The sequence below is a fragment of the Pelobates fuscus genome, chromosome 6 (assembly GCF_036172605.1).
Source record: "Pelobates fuscus isolate aPelFus1 chromosome 6, aPelFus1.pri, whole genome shotgun sequence".
NCBI lineage: Eukaryota > Metazoa > Chordata > Amphibia > Anura > Pelobatidae > Pelobates > Pelobates fuscus.
The window spans coordinates 102,058,915-102,077,934 of NC_086322.1; the positions used below are offsets into that span (position 1 = coordinate 102,058,915).

General features: G+C 43.3%; 1 protein-coding gene across 2 annotated transcripts in view; it reads left to right on the plus strand.

Moving 5' to 3' along the window:
- PDLIM3 (PDZ and LIM domain 3) overlaps positions 1 to 13,039 on the plus strand; it is a 67,655-nt gene extending 54,616 nt beyond the window's left edge. For both annotated transcript variants that reach the window (XM_063458119.1, XM_063458118.1), the window contains 2 exons: positions 6,581 to 6,689; positions 11,604 to 13,039. In XM_063458119.1, coding sequence (XP_063314189.1) covers positions 6,581 to 6,689; positions 11,604 to 11,793 — 299 coding nt within the window. In that variant the 3' untranslated portion in view covers positions 11,794 to 13,039. The remainder of the gene's footprint in view (positions 1 to 6,580; positions 6,690 to 11,603) is intronic.
- Positions 13,040 to 19,020: the final 5,981 nt, after the last annotated feature.

Consider the following 19,020-nt stretch of genomic DNA (forward strand, 5'->3'; position numbering starts at 1 on the left):
GTAAATGTCCTTCCCCCCTCCACCCGCTTGTCGGTCTCGGAGGGGGGACTGCCCTTTTCGGTGATGGGGGCAGAAGTGGGCGTCGGGAATCACGCAGCTATAGGCTGATGGGGTGGGGTAGCTGACCCCTCGCTGCCGGAACCTAGAGACCGGACCGTTATTGGCGGTGTAGTAATGCACATCGTTTTTCTTGAATAATTTTAGATTGGCACCCTAGGGGTGCTCATTTTTCGTTGGTCTATGTTTTTGCTACTCTGGAGCCTTTTATGGACTGGAGGAGCTTCAACATATTCCCCTATTTTCCCTGGCTATGGGTAAGACCAGGAGATTGTTCTCAATGTTGCTCTCTCTCTCTCTTTTTTTTTTCTTCTTTTCCTCTTCTCTTTCCCTCCCCCCTTTCTCACCCTTCCCCCCTCCTCCCCCCCTTTCATGAGAATCCCCTTGGGAGGGGACGCTAATATACTCTGCTGTAACTCCATGCACTGCTCTGGCCAATGGGGCTCGGGTGGTTGTTCTCCAGTACTATGTCATTTATTGCCCCTTTCGTCTCAGATTCTGGCGAGAATTGTCAGAAGGTTGGGCCACCCCTTTGATAAACTATGATGCCTTTAAAATTATTAACCTTAAATGTTAAAGGCCTAAACATTCCGAGTAAACGCCGCCTTATGTTCAGGGATCTTAAACGCATGAACCCGGATATAGCATTCCTGCAGGAGACACATATACCGACCTCAGCGAAATTTGCTCTTAGGGATCATACCTTTCGGTCCGTACACGACGCAAGGGCTCTAAACAAGCGGAATGCGGTGCTTATACACCACAGATGCCCATTCCGAGTGGGGACTGTTACGGCTGACCCGGGTGGGCGCTTTATATTAATATCAGGTAGTCTGTACTCTCATACCATTCACCTCTTAAATATTTACGCCCCCAACGACCCCTCTGCAGACTTCTGGGACACCATGACCCGGATGGTGAACGGCTTGCCTCCTGGCATGGTGGTTGTAGGGGGGATCTTAACGCCACGCCATGCCCTGCGGTGGACAGGGGACAATGCAGTGGACTCCCGCGGTCACATAGGAGGGGCAGCCAAGACAAATTGCTTCGTTCCTTTTTACACCGTACAGGTCTCATAGATATCTGGAGAGCACACCACCCTGATAGCCGTGATTACACCTTCTACTCAGCGCCCCACGATACCTACTCTAGAATAGACTTATTCTTAGATAACTCTTATTCCGCACCCAGAGTCTCAGGCACTACAATTGACTCCATTACATGGTCAGACCACGCGGAGGTCACGCTGACCTTGTATAGGTTGTGTGTGGCCTCTCCGTGGTCTTGGAAATTAAACACCTCTTTACTGCAAGATCCAGTCGTGGTAGAAACTGTTCGTCGGGAATTGCTAGAATATTTCGCAAGGAACACGGAGGCTGGAATTCGACCAGCTACGGTGTGGGCCGCGCATAAAGCGGTTATTAGGGGTATATTAATACGCGAGGCCTCCCTGAAGAAAAAGCGTAAATCACAACTTTTGTCATCTTTATTAGAGGCTCTGGGGAAAGCGGAAGAAAAGCATAAAGCTGCCCCATCATCCGGCAACCTGTCGGACGTACGTAACCTTCGATCCTCGATTCGTGACGCGCTTATAGACGATACCGCCAGGGCCATAACATGGTCCAAGAGGACCTTTTACGAGAAATCCAATAAAATGGATACGTTGTTGGCCAGGTCTCTCCGCCCGAGACAGGGACATTCGCATATAACGAGGATTAAGGACGCTTCGGGTAAATTTAGTACGGATCCTACTGAAATTGCTCAGGTTTTTACGGAGTACTTTACTAATCTCTACAACCACTCCAATGGGACCGCATCCGACCAACAACGCGAAGCTGACGATACTCGTGCCTTTCTGTCGCGCCTCTCCCTCCCAGTATTGCGGGGCGCAGAATCTGCCGCCCTTGGAGCACGCATCTCTGCTGAGGAGATAGACGATGCCATTTCCATGTTGAAAGGCAATAAAGCTCCAGGTCCGGACGGGTCTGAAGGCGGCTTTTACAAGACTTTCCATGAGGAACTCGTTCCCCACTTGGAGTCGTGGTTTAATGACCTAATGGAGGGAGGCATACCGGACCGGGACATGTCGATGGCGGATGTCGTACTTCTACCAAAACTGGGCAAGGATGATCTTACCCCGGGTAGCTTCCGTCCGATCTCATTGATCAACCACGACTCGAAAATCTTGGCAAAATTTTTAGCTACTAGACTGAACCCCCATCTCACACAATTAATACACCCAGACCAAGTGGGATTCGTACCCGGACGGCAACTTTTCGAGAATACTAGGCGGAATGTTGACCTTATATGGAGGCAAACAATTAGAAAAATCCCGACGTTGTTTTTGTCCCTCGACGCGGAGAAGGCCTTCGATAGGGTTAAATGGCCCTATCTCTTTGAGGTCCTTCGACATTTCGGCCTACCGGACACTTTCATAACCACGATTAGAGCAATGTATACAGACGTTAAGGCACGGGTTCGGATATCGGGGGCGAAACTGACGCCCTTTAGCCTGGGGAACGGTACTAGGCAGGGATGCCCTTTGTCCCCCTTGCTGTTCGTCCTCTCCTTGGAGCCCCTTTTGCAGGAGATACGAAATAACCCGGATGTTCATGGGATTTCGATTGGGGCCAGCGGTATGTCGTGTCGGGTTTTGCCGACGACATATTGCTGACCCTGACGGATCCGATTAGCTCGATGAGGGCACTGGCGGGAGTCCTTGATACCTACGGCGGGCAAGCCGGCTACAAGGTGGACATGCCTAAATCGAGCGCACTCCCTCTCTGCATGACTGAACCGGCCATAATCTCTATAAGTGATACTTACCGGATTAGTATAGCGAGGGACCAGGTCAAATACCTGGGGGTTAGGTTGACGGCGGATCCTGCGCGTCTATATGCACAAAATTTCACACCCTTGATTCGCACCCTGATCACCGATATGGAGAAATGGCTGGATAAACCAATTTCTTGGATCGGTAGAATCCATTCGGTGAAAATGAACGTGCTCCCCAGAATTTTGTTTCTGTTCCAGGCCCTCCCGGTCAGACTGACTAAGTCTGACCTAGGCGGGCTCCAGCAGGCGATAAGAAGATTTATTTGGCAAAATAAGAGGCCAAGGGTTTCCCGAAACATTCTCTATAGGGCTAAGGCAAGGGGGGGCATGGGACTTCCGAATCTATACTTCTACTATTTGGCAGCTCAGCTATCACAAGTGGCTCTGTGGCATTCCCCTCCGGAGGAAAGGCGGTGGGTAGACTTGGAGTCCTCTCTCATGGGACCCGACTTGCCCCAATTTTTGATGTGGGTCCCTAGGGACCATAGGCCCTTGACCCGCATCGAATGTCTGGCTATTGCGAATTCCCTGAGACTTTGGGATGCTACCTCGACTAAATACGTTTTTTGTCACCCTCGACTTTCACCCCTAGCTCTTTTTTTGAGAAACACAGCTTTTACCCCGTGACTAGATGCTAAGGATTTTGAGGGTATCGAAAGCACGGGGGTACAGCGTCTTTTCCACTTGTATGAAGGTGGCTCCCTTATATCGTTTGAGGACCTGAAAACCAGGGCTACACTACGCCCCGCCGATTTTTTCCGCTACCTCCAGATTCGGGACTTTGCCCAAACCCCTTCGATTAAGATCAGTGCCCTGAGGCCGCTCACTTTCTTTGAAACTATATGCCTTAAAGAATGGATCCCTAGGAGTCTTATCTCCATGCTATATACTCACTTAAGCTCGAGTACGAAAGAATGGGGGGAACTCACTTATATATCTCAATGGGAAGCTGACTTAGGAGAAGAACTGACTGCGGCCACTTCGTCTATATGTGTCTCCATGCAGGAACAAGCATATAAAACTATCTTCAGGTGGTACACCACTCCGGTGAAGTTATATAAGATGCATAAATCGCCCACAGATTTATGTTGGAGAGGATGTGGTCAGCAAGGGACATACCTACATATGTGGTGGGATTGTCCCGAGGCACAAAAATTCTGGAAACTAGTGACAGGGCTTTTGAAAGATATTTTTTATAAAGAGGTTAAACTAGACCCCTGGGTGTTCCTTCTGGCCAGATCTATAGACAACTGGTCCAGGATGGAACAAAATGTATTACACAAGGTGAACTTAGCAGCCAGGAGAGCACTTGCCCAAGTGTGGATACATAATGAGGCTCCCCCACTTGATGTTGTCATACAGAAGATCAAAGATGCTTTCCTCATGGATAAGCTAACGGCGCGGGTCAGAGGCACCCTCAAAAAGTTTGACAGGGTCTGGGCCCCATGGGTAGATAGTGGAATAGGAGACTAAGGGGCCGGACTGCTGGGACCTCTCCCCCGGGCCCCCGCCTCTGATGTCAAATCCTTAGCCCCGTTCTACTTCCTCAATATGACATCCTGCGATGGACCTCTCGAGACCCCGATGGGGTGGCTCTAACCTATGACCCGTGCCTTGGGCTCCTTGATCTTTGTCACCTCCCACAGCTGTATGGCATCTAGTCCACAGAAACTATGATCATGATCATGATCGCCGGCTAGCAGTATATTGCACTCTCCCCTCCCCTTCCCCCCCCCCCCCCCCCCCCCCCCAGTGGACAACCCTCCTTCTCTAATCTCTCTCTTTCTTTCTTTCTTTTCTACGATCGTTTCCGTTTACACCACCTATCCCTTTTTACTGCGTTCCCTCTTTGGACAGACTTACACGATTTACGCATTGGGAACCGATGCAGCACTTTCGATGCGGTGGGTTTGATAGACCATTCTGATGATGCAGGGTCGGCTAGTCCACCTATGCAGGGGGCCTCGCATGTTAGATTGGAGATAGACGGTTTATTAGATGAGAGTACATGCCCTACATCTTAATGACCACGAGTGCTATGTTGGCTCGAGCGGTGTATGGGGAATGATCGATTTTTTTTGTTTACTTAACCTTAAAACAACAAGGTGAAACACCATGACCATCTAACACCTTTCGGACTATGGCTAAAGAACAATCATTCATTGTGACACCTTCGAGACAGTCTATATAGTGGTTTTCTTTTGCATTTTTACTATGCCTGTTACTGTTTTCGGTGTTCTTATATACGATATTGTATGCCATCAGATCCTGTTATTTCCTATTGTTTTCTAATGCATGTGGTGTCTTGCCTTGTAATAAATAAAGAATTAAAAAAAAAAAAAAGAAGTTTTCATTGGGCACCACATATAGAAGAATGCATTAGACAACAAAAAGTATTAGGTTTTTTGTAATTTGCATGTAAACTGGGGTAAGCCTTGCAGTGCAGTACAAACTGAAGTGCTGGAGAACACAGAATCTTTTTTTTCTACTTACCTCAGCTGTATTATTCACCCAATAAATGCTAGTGGTGATCCCCTTTATATCACCTGTTTGTAAATCCAATGAACGTGTTGCATAACAAGCTAGTTTGGTGTCACTATTGGTAAATTCAGCAACGGTATGCTTGTGCAAAATACATTTTGGCTAGTCTGTCCAAAATCCCTTTAATCCCCACCTGAACTAATTAATTCATCCGGAATTGACCTGTGGAGTCACTGATGCTTTTTTGCAAAAACAGAATATTTAAGAATGTAACTGACCTGTATGTGAATAGATTGTTGATCCAAGGAGAAATCGAATAATCGGATTAAAATGATTTTGATTTGGCCAGTTTGTCCAAAACATGTTTTTGCACAAGTCTAAATTGGAAAAAAATAAATAAAAATAAGTTGAATTTGGTGTCAATTGTATGGTAGAACAGCCTTCTACCACAATAGTGATTTAAAGAAACAACTCAAAAATAATTCACTGTAAATTTAAAATTTAAATAAACAAATCTGAAACATTGTTAACTTAGCTGTTTTCAGGTTATTCAGTTTGGCCTATAGTTTGGAATCCACACTTAAGGGAATAACCTTGTTAGTCAAGGTTATGCCCATAGAATAAAAAAACAAAAACAACACACCAGGCATACCTATCTATCAATGGCACTTATTTTGTATTCTGATTGTGTGGTTATTGTTGTAAACTGAAAACCCAATTATGAAATGTAGATACAATATCAGAACTGGAATTATTCCAACATTTATTATTAACTTTTGTTAACTGGTTGTCGACTCATCACAACGTTTTATATAGTGATTGAGCCCTATGTAGTATTTATTGTTTGGTATCACTGTATTTACCACAACTATATCAATGATACAGGCAAGGATTGTTAAAATACTTAAACTATAACTAAGTATGCTGTGCTTTTAAGACATTAAAGTTACCTACTGTACAGCTAACTACACAATAGTAAACGTTAGATCATTTAATCAGTTTAGTACAGAAAGATGCTATTTTAAAAAAGTTTTCAAATTATAGACATCAGTTATGCGTACATATAATAAGAATGCCTGTGATTGCTTTCGTGCTAGACAAACACTTTAGTTGGGTTTTTTGTTCATTATTGAAGGTTTTAAATTAGAGGGATCAGAGTGGTATAAATTGAGTTTTAATTGACATGTTTTTTGTGTTTTTTTAAAAGATCGTCCAACAGGTACCAGAAGTGTTAGAGCTCCAGTGAATAAGCCAAACACAGGAGCAGCCCCAATTCAGAAGGTTCCAGTCTGTGACCGATGTGGGAATGGCATAGTGTAAGTTGACAATAATGTACCTTTATATTTTAATAGTATTCGATCAGATATTAAAAGAGGAACCGGCAGGTCAGTTCAGAATACCTAAAAGGGACAATCCAGAAACCTAAAGCACTTTAGCTCTATGTATAAAGAATGTACCCTTGTTTTTTTTAATTTACAAAAAGTGCATACTGCAATAGAAATTGGCACTTTTCTAAATTAACCTTGTTAAACACCTCGTCTGTCTATTAGAAAACCAATCCTGCTACTTCCTGGTTCTCTAGCTCAGTGCAGCTAAACTACAGAGGCAGCAATTGCTTAGAGCACCGGCATTGCAAAGCCTTCGACGTTAAAAGTCTGGGCCGGTTGAAGAAGGTGACAGGCAACAGAAGAGAGAAGTGAAAGCTGTTTTTTTGTATATACCACAACGGAAACATGCACAATTAAATACAAGCTTGTTTTCATTGAGGGTATATCTATTAAACTGTAATTTTTTGTATTGTTTGGTTAGTAGAGTGTTCATTTAAAGGAGCACTAACCCCCATTACCACTACAGCCTACTCGCCCAGTAAGAGGTCACACCATTTTTTTCAAAATATATGATCCCTTACTATTGGACAGCACCAAAACCCCTACACCAGGCTACAGTGGTTATGGTGATTAGGTTACCCCTTTAATAAAGCTATGTAGTTCTGATATCAAATTTGTATGATTAAAGCGGTACTGTCAAAATGAGTATACTCATTTACTCATATTGACTGTGTTGGAATTTCAGTCCAAAGAAATACTGAGACAAAGTAGGGACTACTTTCTCTCAGTATCTTTCCTCCCTCTTGACACATCTTGACACTGGGTGGAGCTACCACCATCAAGAATTGTAGGAAGAGAAAGGCCATGCCCATGAAGGACAGGTTCAGGTATGTTGAACTCACCTTTCTCTGCCTCCACTCCCAGTCACGGACCGCAAGCAGCAATGTCACATCGGGACTCTTAGCACATTATATAAAGACCCCAGACAGAGACAGTGCCACTTTAATATGCCCATTAGAAATGGCTTGATAATAACCCTCAGTTAAAAAGAAATGTGACACATAGAAAAAAGTACAAATTATCACATTCCAAAGAAAACTGCCATATACCACCGGCTGACAAGGCAAACTGAATGGCAGCTGGAGGAAGCATAGAGGAGGTCGAGTTGTCAGTGGGTAAAGATTGGGGTTAAACCACTCAAAAACAGTTTACCTCCTGAAAGTAAGAAGGCACTCACACTCTTTTTTCATGACAACTTTATTTAGATGAACTTGCTATGAGTTTACAGTGTTCCTTTACCTATAAAAAGTTTAAATGACACTTCAGGCACCCAGGTCTGGTGCCATGTCCCCCACATTTTAGCCCAGCAAGTGAAAACACTGCAGTTTTGTAGGAACGGCAATGTTTACACTGAAGGACTAATGTGCTGTCATTAGGAGTCACAAATAGGCAATGGTTATTAAAGTGCCACACTGCCAATGTTTGGCATGATAAGGTTTTCTTTACCAGATGCGAATCTTAGTGCTTATGGACATTTCATACATACTAAAACAAATGGCAAATGGTGTTACAGTACTAACTTTCTAGGACAGTCTACAAGCTAAAGCTAAATACCACTAGTAAACACATTAAGACAAACAAATATAGTACCAGTTGTAAAGAGCTAATGCAACCATAGAGAAACAAAATCAGTTACCTCTCCTGGTACTAAGACTTGAACACGATGGATATCCTTAGCAAAGTTCTAAGGCTTAAAGGGACACTCCAGGCACCCAGACCACTTCTTTACCCATTGGAGTGGTCTGGGTGCCAACTCCCACTACTCCTAACCCTGCAAGTGTAATTATTGCAGTTTTCTATAAACTGCAATAATTACCTTGCAGGGTTAACTCCAACTCTAGTGGCTGTCTACTAGAAAGCCACTAGAGGGAACTTCCTGGATTATAGCACAGATTATCTGAGCTAGAGCGTCGCTGGACGTCCTCACGCTGTGTGAGGACCTCCAGCGTCGCTTATTTCCCCATAGGAAAGCATTGCAAATCTTTTTTAATGCTTTCCTATGGGAAGCACTAATGCGCGTGCGCGGCATTGCCGCGCATGCACATTAGGTCTCCCCGGCCGGTGGGCGGGATCAGTCTCGCCCACAGGCCGACGGAGTTAGTAGTAGGAGCAGCGCGGAGGAGGAGACAGTCATTTTACACAGCGTGGGAAAATTCCAAAGAACTTTCCCACGCTTGTAAAATGACACAGAGCACTGTGATTGGATGGATTTCAAGCCATCCAATCACAGTGCTCTGTGTCATTTTACCCGGCGTGGGAAAATTCCAAAAAACTTTCCCACGCTTGTAAAATGACACAGAGCACTGTGATTGGATGGCTTGAAATCCATCCAATCACAGTGCTCTGTGTCATTTTACAAGCGTGGGAAAATTCTAAAGAACTTTCCCACGCTTGTAAAATGACAAAGAGCACTCTGATTGGCTTAAACCCACCAATCAGAGTGTTCTTAGCCTAATTGCAGGGCGGGGCAAGGCTTTATAAGCCTTCCCCCGCCCTGCGGAGCTCAGTCTGCGCGTAGCCCTCCATGGGTGAAGATGGATTATTTTTTTTGCGCTCTGGTTTTTTATTTTATTTTTAGTTCGACGGGTATGATGGTTTTTTAGTTGGCCTTTTTTGGGGCTGAAAAATGAAGATTTTAGAAAAAAGAAGACGTCGAATGGTAAGTTTAATTTTACTTTACAGGTTAGCAATTTTATTCCCCCCTCACTATTTTTTAGGGTGAGGGGGGTAGGTAGGGGCATTTTTATTTGGGTGGGTGACTAGGGCAGGGGTGGGGATGGGGGGAGGACAGTAGGTCCCCCCCATTATCATTATGGCCCCCACCCGCCGCCCAGGGGTGGGGGCCGGGGGGGGGGGGAGGACAGTAGGTTCCCCCCCCTTATTACTATTATGGCCCCCACCCGCCGCCCAGGCGTGGGGGCCGGGGGGAGGACAGTAGGTCCCCCCCCCTATTTCTATTATGGCCCCCACCCGCCGCCCAGGGGTGGGGGCCGGGGGGGGGAGGTCAGTAGGTCCCCCCCTCCTCATTCCCATTATGGCCCCCACTCGCCGCCCAGGGGTGGGGGCCGGGGGGGGGGGGAGAGGACAGTAGGTCCCCCCCCCTCCTCATTCCCATTATGGCCCCCACCCGCCGCCCAGGGATGGGGCCCGGCGGGGGAGGACAGTAGGTCCCCCCCCCTTATTACTCTTTTTTTTTTTTACAGTGAGCAGCCACAGGCTGCTCACTGTTTAGTGGACATGCCCCTACTCGCGGTATAGCGAGTAGGGGCATTGGGGAGATTTGAATCTCCCTTATGCTATTATGGGGGTCATATTGACCCCCATAGAGTGAGGGGAGGACCTGGGGGGCTTATGAAGTGGTGGGGAGCACAGCTCCCTGCCGCTTCTGTCTTTACATATTACAAGGAGGGAGTGCACGCCGGTAGCTCCCTCCTTGTAATAAACTGAACGAACAAACGAACACTGATACACAGTGTTTGTTTGTTCGTCTGATTTTTCTATTCATTCATTCGTCTGTCTGATGAATGAATGAATAGGTGAAATTCCCGTTCGCATGTCCAGGTGTTTCACTGGGCATGTGCGGGAATCTCACAGTCTATCTAGTGTGGGCAGATGATGTGTCCCACTGGGACTTCACCTACCCACACAAAGATGGCGGCGCCCTGAATAAAGATCGGGGCAGAAAATAAAGAATAAAAAATAGGTAATGTGGGGGGCTTAGGGGCATTTGGGGGTGACTAGGGGGTCGATTGGATGTAGTGGAGGCGGGAGGGGGGTTTTAAAAAAAAAAAAACGGGATTCGGCATGACAGTGCCGCTTTAAAGAGACATTTCAGACACCTAAAGCACTAGTTCTTTTTCAGGATGGGACAACTCTGGCATGCAGAGATGTGTTTTGTCATCTTGATAGCATCTTTTATTTCAGAATTGCATCCACAGTTTTTCTTAGCATTTCAGGGATTTTCCTCTATTCGTTAAATTTGTGTTACAGATTACACCATGTCTTGTATTTCTCTTATTTTGTTCTAGATATTTTTCTACACATTACATCTTGGAAAGTTTACGTACAGTGTCCATTCAGTACATTAAAGGGCCACTATAGTCACCAGAACAACAACAGCTTATTGTAATTGTTCTGGTGAGTATAGTCAGTACCTGCAGGCGTTTTAATGTAAACACTACCTTCTCAGAGAAAAAGCAGTGGTTACAATACAGCTAAGGAAAACCTCTAGTGGCCATCCTCAGACGGCCACAAAAGGTGCTTCCTGGGGCAGTGCTGTACAGTGTGCAGCACTGACGTTCAGCGTCTCCATGCAGAAAAAACTTTCCCCATAGAGATGCATTAATTCCATGCATCTTTATAAGGAGATTCCGATTGGCCTGGGTGGCATTTGGCTCGCCCCAGCCCTATTGACTGAAATCATCAGATTTGACAATCTCAGCCAATCCAATGCTTTCCTATGGGAAACCATTGTGATTGGCTGAGACCATCAATTCTATGTCAGCCAAGGAGGCGGATCGGGGACAGACATGAGAAGCCATGCGCAGCACTGGAAATAGTTGAGTAAATCGCCTTTCTAACCAGAGGTAAAAGGGTCTGGAAACCTAAACATTGGTTTTAGAACTATAGTGTCAGGAATATACGTTTGTGTTCCTGACACTATAATGCTCCTTTAATTATTGTTTTGTGTATACACATTGGGTGAAAAGTTTCTTTTTGTATATTGGTGATGTGTTTATTTTACTTATTTGCTTAACATGATTTTTTGTAGTGTTGCCTTTTGTTAGAATACTATGCGAGCTTTTAAAAATATGTAACAGTCTTTTTTTTTTTTTAACACAGGGGTACAGTTGTGAAAGCTCGGGACAAGCTCCGTCACCCAGACTGCTTTGTATGTGCAGACTGCAACCTAAATCTGAAGCAGAAAGGATACTTTTTTGTGGAGGGCCAGTTATACTGCGAAGCTCATGCAAGAGCACGTATGAGACCACCAGAGGGATACGATGCGGTTACAGTCTATCCCAAGGCTTAAAATTCAAATACTTGTCAACCACTAAAACAAGCTTTAATAAACCTGGCAATCCCACTTGTAATGAGAAACAAAAAGTTACTGTACATATACAAATACATTTAATAAGTTAATGGATGGGAGACACATCAGGTGTTTCAAAATCTAGAAGTCAAACTTAAACTCTGGGTCTTCCAAACGATTTGAAACGGATATCACTGCCAGAAGTGTTCATTTAGTGTGTTTTTTATAGCAACAGTAGCCAAAACCTCCAATGATGCTTTGCCAGCTTCAGGTTAGACGTAGCTCCACAACAGCTGGAGAGCATGAATGGAATTCTACACAAATGTACTATGGGTTATAGAACAGCTTTAATCCAGTAAGAGCAAATCAATGTATGTAATTAAAATGCAGGACTTTATACGCTGTAGTACAGGAGATCTGTTTAACAACATTGGAATCAGAATGCAGCATAACTCCTCTCTCCTTAGTACATACAAGCCCAACAGGAATTCACAAACACTGCCAGCTAGACAGCTTGTTAATTTACTACGCTTTTGTTCAAAACCCGCTTAGTGATAAAACGTACTGCTTCATAAAATCAAGTAAATTAATTATCATTATAGGTAATAGAACATTTGCAATATTTGTTTACACCGCTTAATGCAGAGCAAAAAATAAATAAATAAGTGGCTAAAGATAAATCACCTGCTTCTTTGCCTGCTGGGTCTACGCACTCACTTAAAACTATATTATATCTGTCTTTACATGTCTACCACATTACTTAATATATATTTTTACAGTCAGAAACCAGTATATCCATTTTGTAAATGCCATGCAGGAAGTAAGAACACATAGAAAGACGGCTGATATCTATATCTGGTAAATAACGTTGTTATTGATAGAGCATAATATAACCGTCTTCCTTGGTTAATAATTCTGTATTTGCTCCTTAGTGAGCTAAATGTTTTCTTTTTTCTGTTACAATTCCTTGTTGCTTTTTAATCAGTGCAATAGGGATATCAGTTTAACAGCAAATACATTCTTCCTTGGAATTACTTAAAATGAATGCATGAGAAACCACGCAAAGGGATTTCATTTTCGCAGTTAACGGTCTGTGCTTATTTTATTGTTATAATAATCTTTTTTTAGGCTCACAGCCATTTTAAAAATCAACCTGTCTGATATTTTGTTACATAATTAATAAAGTCGAAAAACAATAAAATAAAGGCTTCCTCTTAATGAATTAAAAATACTTTTTTAATCACTATGCCTGTTATTGTGGAGAATTATTAATAATAAGCACAAGCACATTTAATAACGTGCTTGAGCTGTGTTTGCTTGAAACTTGTCTCTGGTATCTCAATAAATGGGATGCCAGGAAAGAGTATTGTGCATGTGTTTGGAGCCTACTTGTGGGATAGCGTGTGTGTAGAGTGAGCTGATTGTGGTCTGGTATTGTGTAATAAGGTTGGTTTCAGTCGTGTTGGGTTTGTGGTGTTATGTAATGTACGTTTGTCTAGGTGCTGTAGAGTGTGTGTATAGGGAGCATAGTGTGTAGGGGATGTAGCGAGTGTGGGCATACGGGCTGTAGTGTGTGTGTGTGTGTGTGTGTGTGTGTATGTATAGGTGATGTAGTGTGTGTAGGGGTAATAGAGTGTGTGTTTAAGGAATGTAGTATGTGTTCGCTTACAAGGAATCTAGTGTGTGCATAGGGGATCCAGAGTGTGTATGTCAGGAATGTAGTCTGTGCGTAGGGGATCTAGTGTGTGTTTGAAGGACCCAGAGTGTGTATAGGAGATCTAGTGAGTGTGTGTGTAGAGTATTCAGAGTGTATATAGGGAGCTAGTGTGTGTTTGGAATGTAATGTGTTTAGGGGTGCAGTATGTGTGTGAGGGGTTCTGTAGCATATTTACATATATGTTTGGAAGTATTGTGTGTGTGAGAGGGCTGCACTGTGTGTGTGCGAGAGGGGTGCAGTGTGCACGCAAGAGGGGGTGCAGTGTGCGCGCAAGAGGGGGTGCAGTGTGCGCGCAAGAGGGGGTGCAGTGTGCGCGCAAGAGGGGGTGCAGTGTGCGCGCAAGAGGGGGTGCAGTGTGCGCGCAAGAGGGGGTGCAGTGTGCGCGCAAGAGGGGGTGCAGTGTGCGCGCAAGAGGGGGTGCAGTGTGCGCGCAAGAGGGGGTGCAGTGTGGGCACAAGAGGGGGTGCAGTGTGGGCACAAGAGGGGTGCAGTGTGGGCGCAAGAGGGGTGCAGTGTGCGAATATGTTTGGAGGGATTGTGTGTTGGGGGGAGGCAGATTAATGTCAATATATATGTTTTTTTATTTTATTAAAAAGAAAAAGCAAGCATATGTATGTATCCCCTCCTCCATTCTTACCTTTTGCCTTGGTGGGGGGGAACTTGCTGCAATCCCTGGTGATCCTGGAGGTGAGTGAACTCTAGACTGCAGCTCCTCCGAATTCTCTCCTGTCTCCCTCCCTTCCCAGCCGGCGGCCGCGTTTCACTGCCTTTGGGCCGGTGAGGGAGATCTTTGATACAGCAGGGTCCAGCGCTCCGATCCTGTGACCTCCCCTGCCGGCCTCGGCCATCGCGGCCCACCGGACATTTGCTCGATATAATCCTGATTATACTATATTTATATACTACTTATATTAAGACTGCAGTGGAATTTCATTAAAATTGTTATTCTACAAATCTACGTACACACAATAAGCACCTTAACTTAAATTGTTACTCCAAGCACGATGGCCACTTCAGTGACTTGAAGTGGTCATGGTGCTTAGAATGTGCATGTGCAGCTTTTTGAATATAAAACTCTGCAAATACAGAGATATTCTACATTGTTGTATCTTCCAGCATTGTCATTAATACATCGTTAGCCAACCTGGAACAAGAAATCTAGGTTGGATAATTTAACCCCTTAAGGACCAAACTTCTGGAATAAAAGGGAATCATGACGTGTCACACACGTCACGTGTCCTTAAGGGGTTAAGGACCAAACTTCTGGAATAAAAGGGAATCATGACATGTCTCACATGTCATGTGTCCTTAAGGGGTTAAATTCTGTGCATATTCTTTGCAAACACAGTGATTTATTGAACAGCAATCTCAACAAATGAATGATTGGTGGGACCAGCTTCCGACTTCCGCAGATCTACAGAGCTTTTTTAAAATATATTTTGTTTAAAGGGACACTACATTTACCAGAACAACTACAGCTCATTAAAGCCTAAGGACACCTCCAGTGGACATTTCTCAGATAGCTACTAGTGGTGCCTCTGGAGCAGTGCTGCACAGTGTAGAACTCTGGATCACATGGTCCAGGAGGGCCGGACAAGCTGGACGGGGACTGCCTGAGATGTCAGGCAGTCCCCAGGATTGCGCCTGCCGGCGGGGGAATGGCACAGTGCCAGTAAGTTTAAAGGATGGCAGGGACGTTCTATGGCACCTTCCGGCGTTTAGGTCCGGCTATTTATAGACGGCATAGAACATCCATAAGTGGTTAACGATTTTCATTAAGAAACACTGATGTGTAAACAAGTACTACGTGGTGTTACTGTTTTAGCCTCCAAATATGAATGATTAGAAACAGATTCAGATTAAGAAACTTGTCTTTTACTTAACACAAGCAATTTTTGCTCTGTGTGTTTAACCACAATTTGCATCTTTCTCATTTACTGCACCAACACATATCATATATTGTTTTTTTTAAAAAGGGGCTTTAATTTGATGTGAAATATATAAATTCTCGTTTTAATTTTTTTTAAAAGCAAAAATTAAAAAAAAAAAGATTTTTACAGTTTTGGCAATAACACGTGCATAATTAGTGCAGCTTCAGAAAAGTAATTCAAAACTAGAAAAGCTACAATTTCTGGGGAAATTGTGTGAAGTGTTCTTGCCTCCACCGGTAGTCTACAACTGGAGTTGGCGGAGTAACGGTTATTATTTATTTATATAGCACATTTAACGCCTTAAGGACACAGCTTCAGAAGCTTGTCTTACGACTTAATGACACAAGCATTTTTTGCATTTTCTTGCTGTATGCGTTCAACTTCAATTTGCATCTCTCTCGTTTATTGCACCAACGCATATTATATACTGTTTTTTAGAGGACAGAAAGGGCTTTAATTTGATGTAACATATATATATATATATATATATATATAAATGCTTATTTATTATTAAAAAAATACAGAAAAATGCAAAAAAAAAAGAAAACATTTGTGTTTTTTGTACAGTTTTTGCAATAATAATGTGTGCCTAATTAGTGCAGGTTAAAGAAAGTAATTAAAAATAGATTCATTTAGTTGTTCTGATTTACAGAATATATAATGTGTCTGGGATTTTCATTTTTTTTTTGGTAGTTACAGGTCACAAAGCACAAGGAGTAAAATAAACTTTTAATATGGAGCGATTTTAGAATTTGGTATGTTTGTCTTGTAAGCTTAATAGCCATAAAAGAAAACAAAATTGCCACACAAAAGTATATATTTATATAAAGTAGACATCACAGGCTATTGTCCTAAGGTTAACAAACAAACAAGCAATATAGGCGCTAAAGTGTAAATTATTAGTGCAAATATTACAAATAAAGGTAGAGCAGCACCTAAAAGTGTACAAGCTCAAAAAACACCATACAAAGAATATAAATAGAAAGGTGCGCTGTACCTTTAAAAATTTAAAGTGCAAATTAGTGCATCAAAATAGTGCAAATAGGGAGTGTCTGTCTTTTTTTCTTCCAAGTAAAAAGGCTCCCTCTCCCACATAGAAGGCCAGTGTCCGGTAAAATATAATGTAGAGGTGAACACTCCAAATTTTTCGGCACGTAGCAAGGCACTTCCGGGTTCGGAGCTCCGTACAGTCACGTGATAGCGTGATGACGTCGTGAACGTGATCATCTCTACATTATATTTTACCGGACACTGGCCTTCTATGTGGGAGAGGGAGCCTTTTTACTTGGAAGAAATAAAGTTTGTTTTATCTAGCTGGCGTCCTGCTGTTCTACTACTATTAAAGTCCCATGGTGTGGACTACATGCTGAAGAAGTTAGAGCAGACTTTTACTGCTCTTCCCTTTTGTTATATTGAGTGTGATTACATTGGACAGACACTCCCTATTTGCACTACTTTGATGCACTAATTTGCACTTTAAATTTTTAAAGGTACAGCGCACCTTTCTATTTATATTGTCCTAAGGTTGTTTTGACACTTTCTTTTTTTTTTTTCAATTTATTCTTTATTGAATTTTTTTTTTTTACAGTTAATATAGAGCATAAACAGGGGTACAGAAAGGAAAAAAGGGGGGGTGATGGGGAAAGTGTTGTTAGGTTCAGCAGAACCTCAGATTTTTCATATATTGCACATCATGTTAACAAGGAAATAAGTAGAAGAGAAAAAAAAGAAAACAGAAAAACATAAAAACATAAACCGTTTACAGTAGAGTCTCTTTCATCGTAGGTGACTTATTAATCCACATCCTTCTAACAATGTACATTTAAACCGTTTGACACAAAGCTGGCTTCGTTGGCCGTGTGGCCTTCTCTTCCTCAATTTTAGAATGGGAAAAAACAACATATTACCAAAAAGAAAACATATTACTATAGGAAAGGTATGAGCACCTGTGTGCTGACAGCCTGTGTGCTTGTTAGTCTTTAATATAGAAAGTAGCCCTTGCCCTTATTGTTATTTAAGGCTCGTTTGGGGGGACATGATACCCTTGTGTTGTCAATCATTCCTCTCATCTTATAGCGTCTTACTTACGCCGTTAGTGTTCGTGTGTTAAGAGATTGGGTCTCTTTGTTCCCACCTTGTATAAACGAATCCCACTCTTGTTTGGCTTCCAGAAGGTGAGTCGGGGTAGAGTAGGTGGTCGTGAGTTTAGTTTCGTATGTTAGATTTAGATCAATCTGAGATAGGAGCTCTGTTGATTTAGGACAGGCGGTCTGCTTCCATGCTCGTGCTATCAACGTGTTTGCCGCTATTAGTATGTGAAATAGAAGTGTCTTGTGTGCTTTGTGGAGCTCGTCCGGGATCATGAAGAGCAGTCCATTCTCGGGTTTTAGTGCTATGTTCGTGTGTAAGGCGTCATTAATAATCCCCCCCACATTCTCCCAGTATCCTTTTATCTTTGGGCACGTCCACCAAATGTGGTACATGCTTCCCACCTCTTCCCTGCATCTCCAGCATAGGTTTGTTGTGTTTGGGTAGATTTTAGCTAGTTTGGTTGGTACCAGGTACCACCGATACTGGATTTTTCTCATCAGCTCCACGTGTGAGGAGCATCTTGACCTTCCTTTGTGTGCTGTAAAAGCTTTTTGCCATTGGTCATCTGTAAATCGTTTGTGTATGTCTCTGTGCCAGTCCTCTCTGAGTTTATCGAGTGCGTCGTTTGGTGTGCTGTCACTTAATGTTGCATAAAGCGTAGAAAACATTTTTTTCGGCATGTTGCCTGTTTCACTTATTGTATATAGTATCTTTAGGGAATGGGAGGTGGTTTTGCTAGTGTTGTCCCCTAGTAGGGATTTTATCTGGAGGTACGAGAATATGGTGCTACTTGGCAGGGTGTATTCTTGCTGCAAGTCAGGAAATTGTTTGACTGTGCCCCTACTTACTAGTTGGCCTACTCTCGTGCATCCGGCTTGTACCCATGGGCGAATGCTTATAGTGGGGTTGGCTATAGCCAGACTCTGCATTGGTGTCTGTAATGCCCATTGTTTATCGTGTCCCAATTTCCTTATTGATGAATCCCATACCTTCAGCAGTAGCGCTGTTGTCGGCAGAACATGTAGTGATTTTGGTCTTAATTTGTGTGGTACCCAAAACAAGTATTTTAAGCCTTTATGACCTCCCTCGGCAGATTCTATCTCTTCCCATTGTGGTCTTTCCCCTTTTTCCCTCATTTCGTGTGTCTGCAAGGCTGTTGACATTAAGGCGGCCTTATAGTACAAGTGTACATTCGGGAGGCCGAGGCCTCCATGTTTCAGTGGTTTGCATAAGATTTTTGTGGCTATTCGGGGTTTTTTGTTTGCCCATACAAATCTCGTGATTATTTGTTGTAATTTATTGAGGTACGAGTTTGGGAGGAAAATTTGTAGAGTGCGCAATAAGTATTGGAACTTGGGTAGTAGCATCATTTTTATGGCCCCCATTCTACCTATCCACGACAAAAATTTGCCTTCCCAGCTGTTCATTGTGTCCCCCATCTCCCGCAGTAGTCTACCATAGTTTAGCTCTAACAATTTCGCAGGGTGT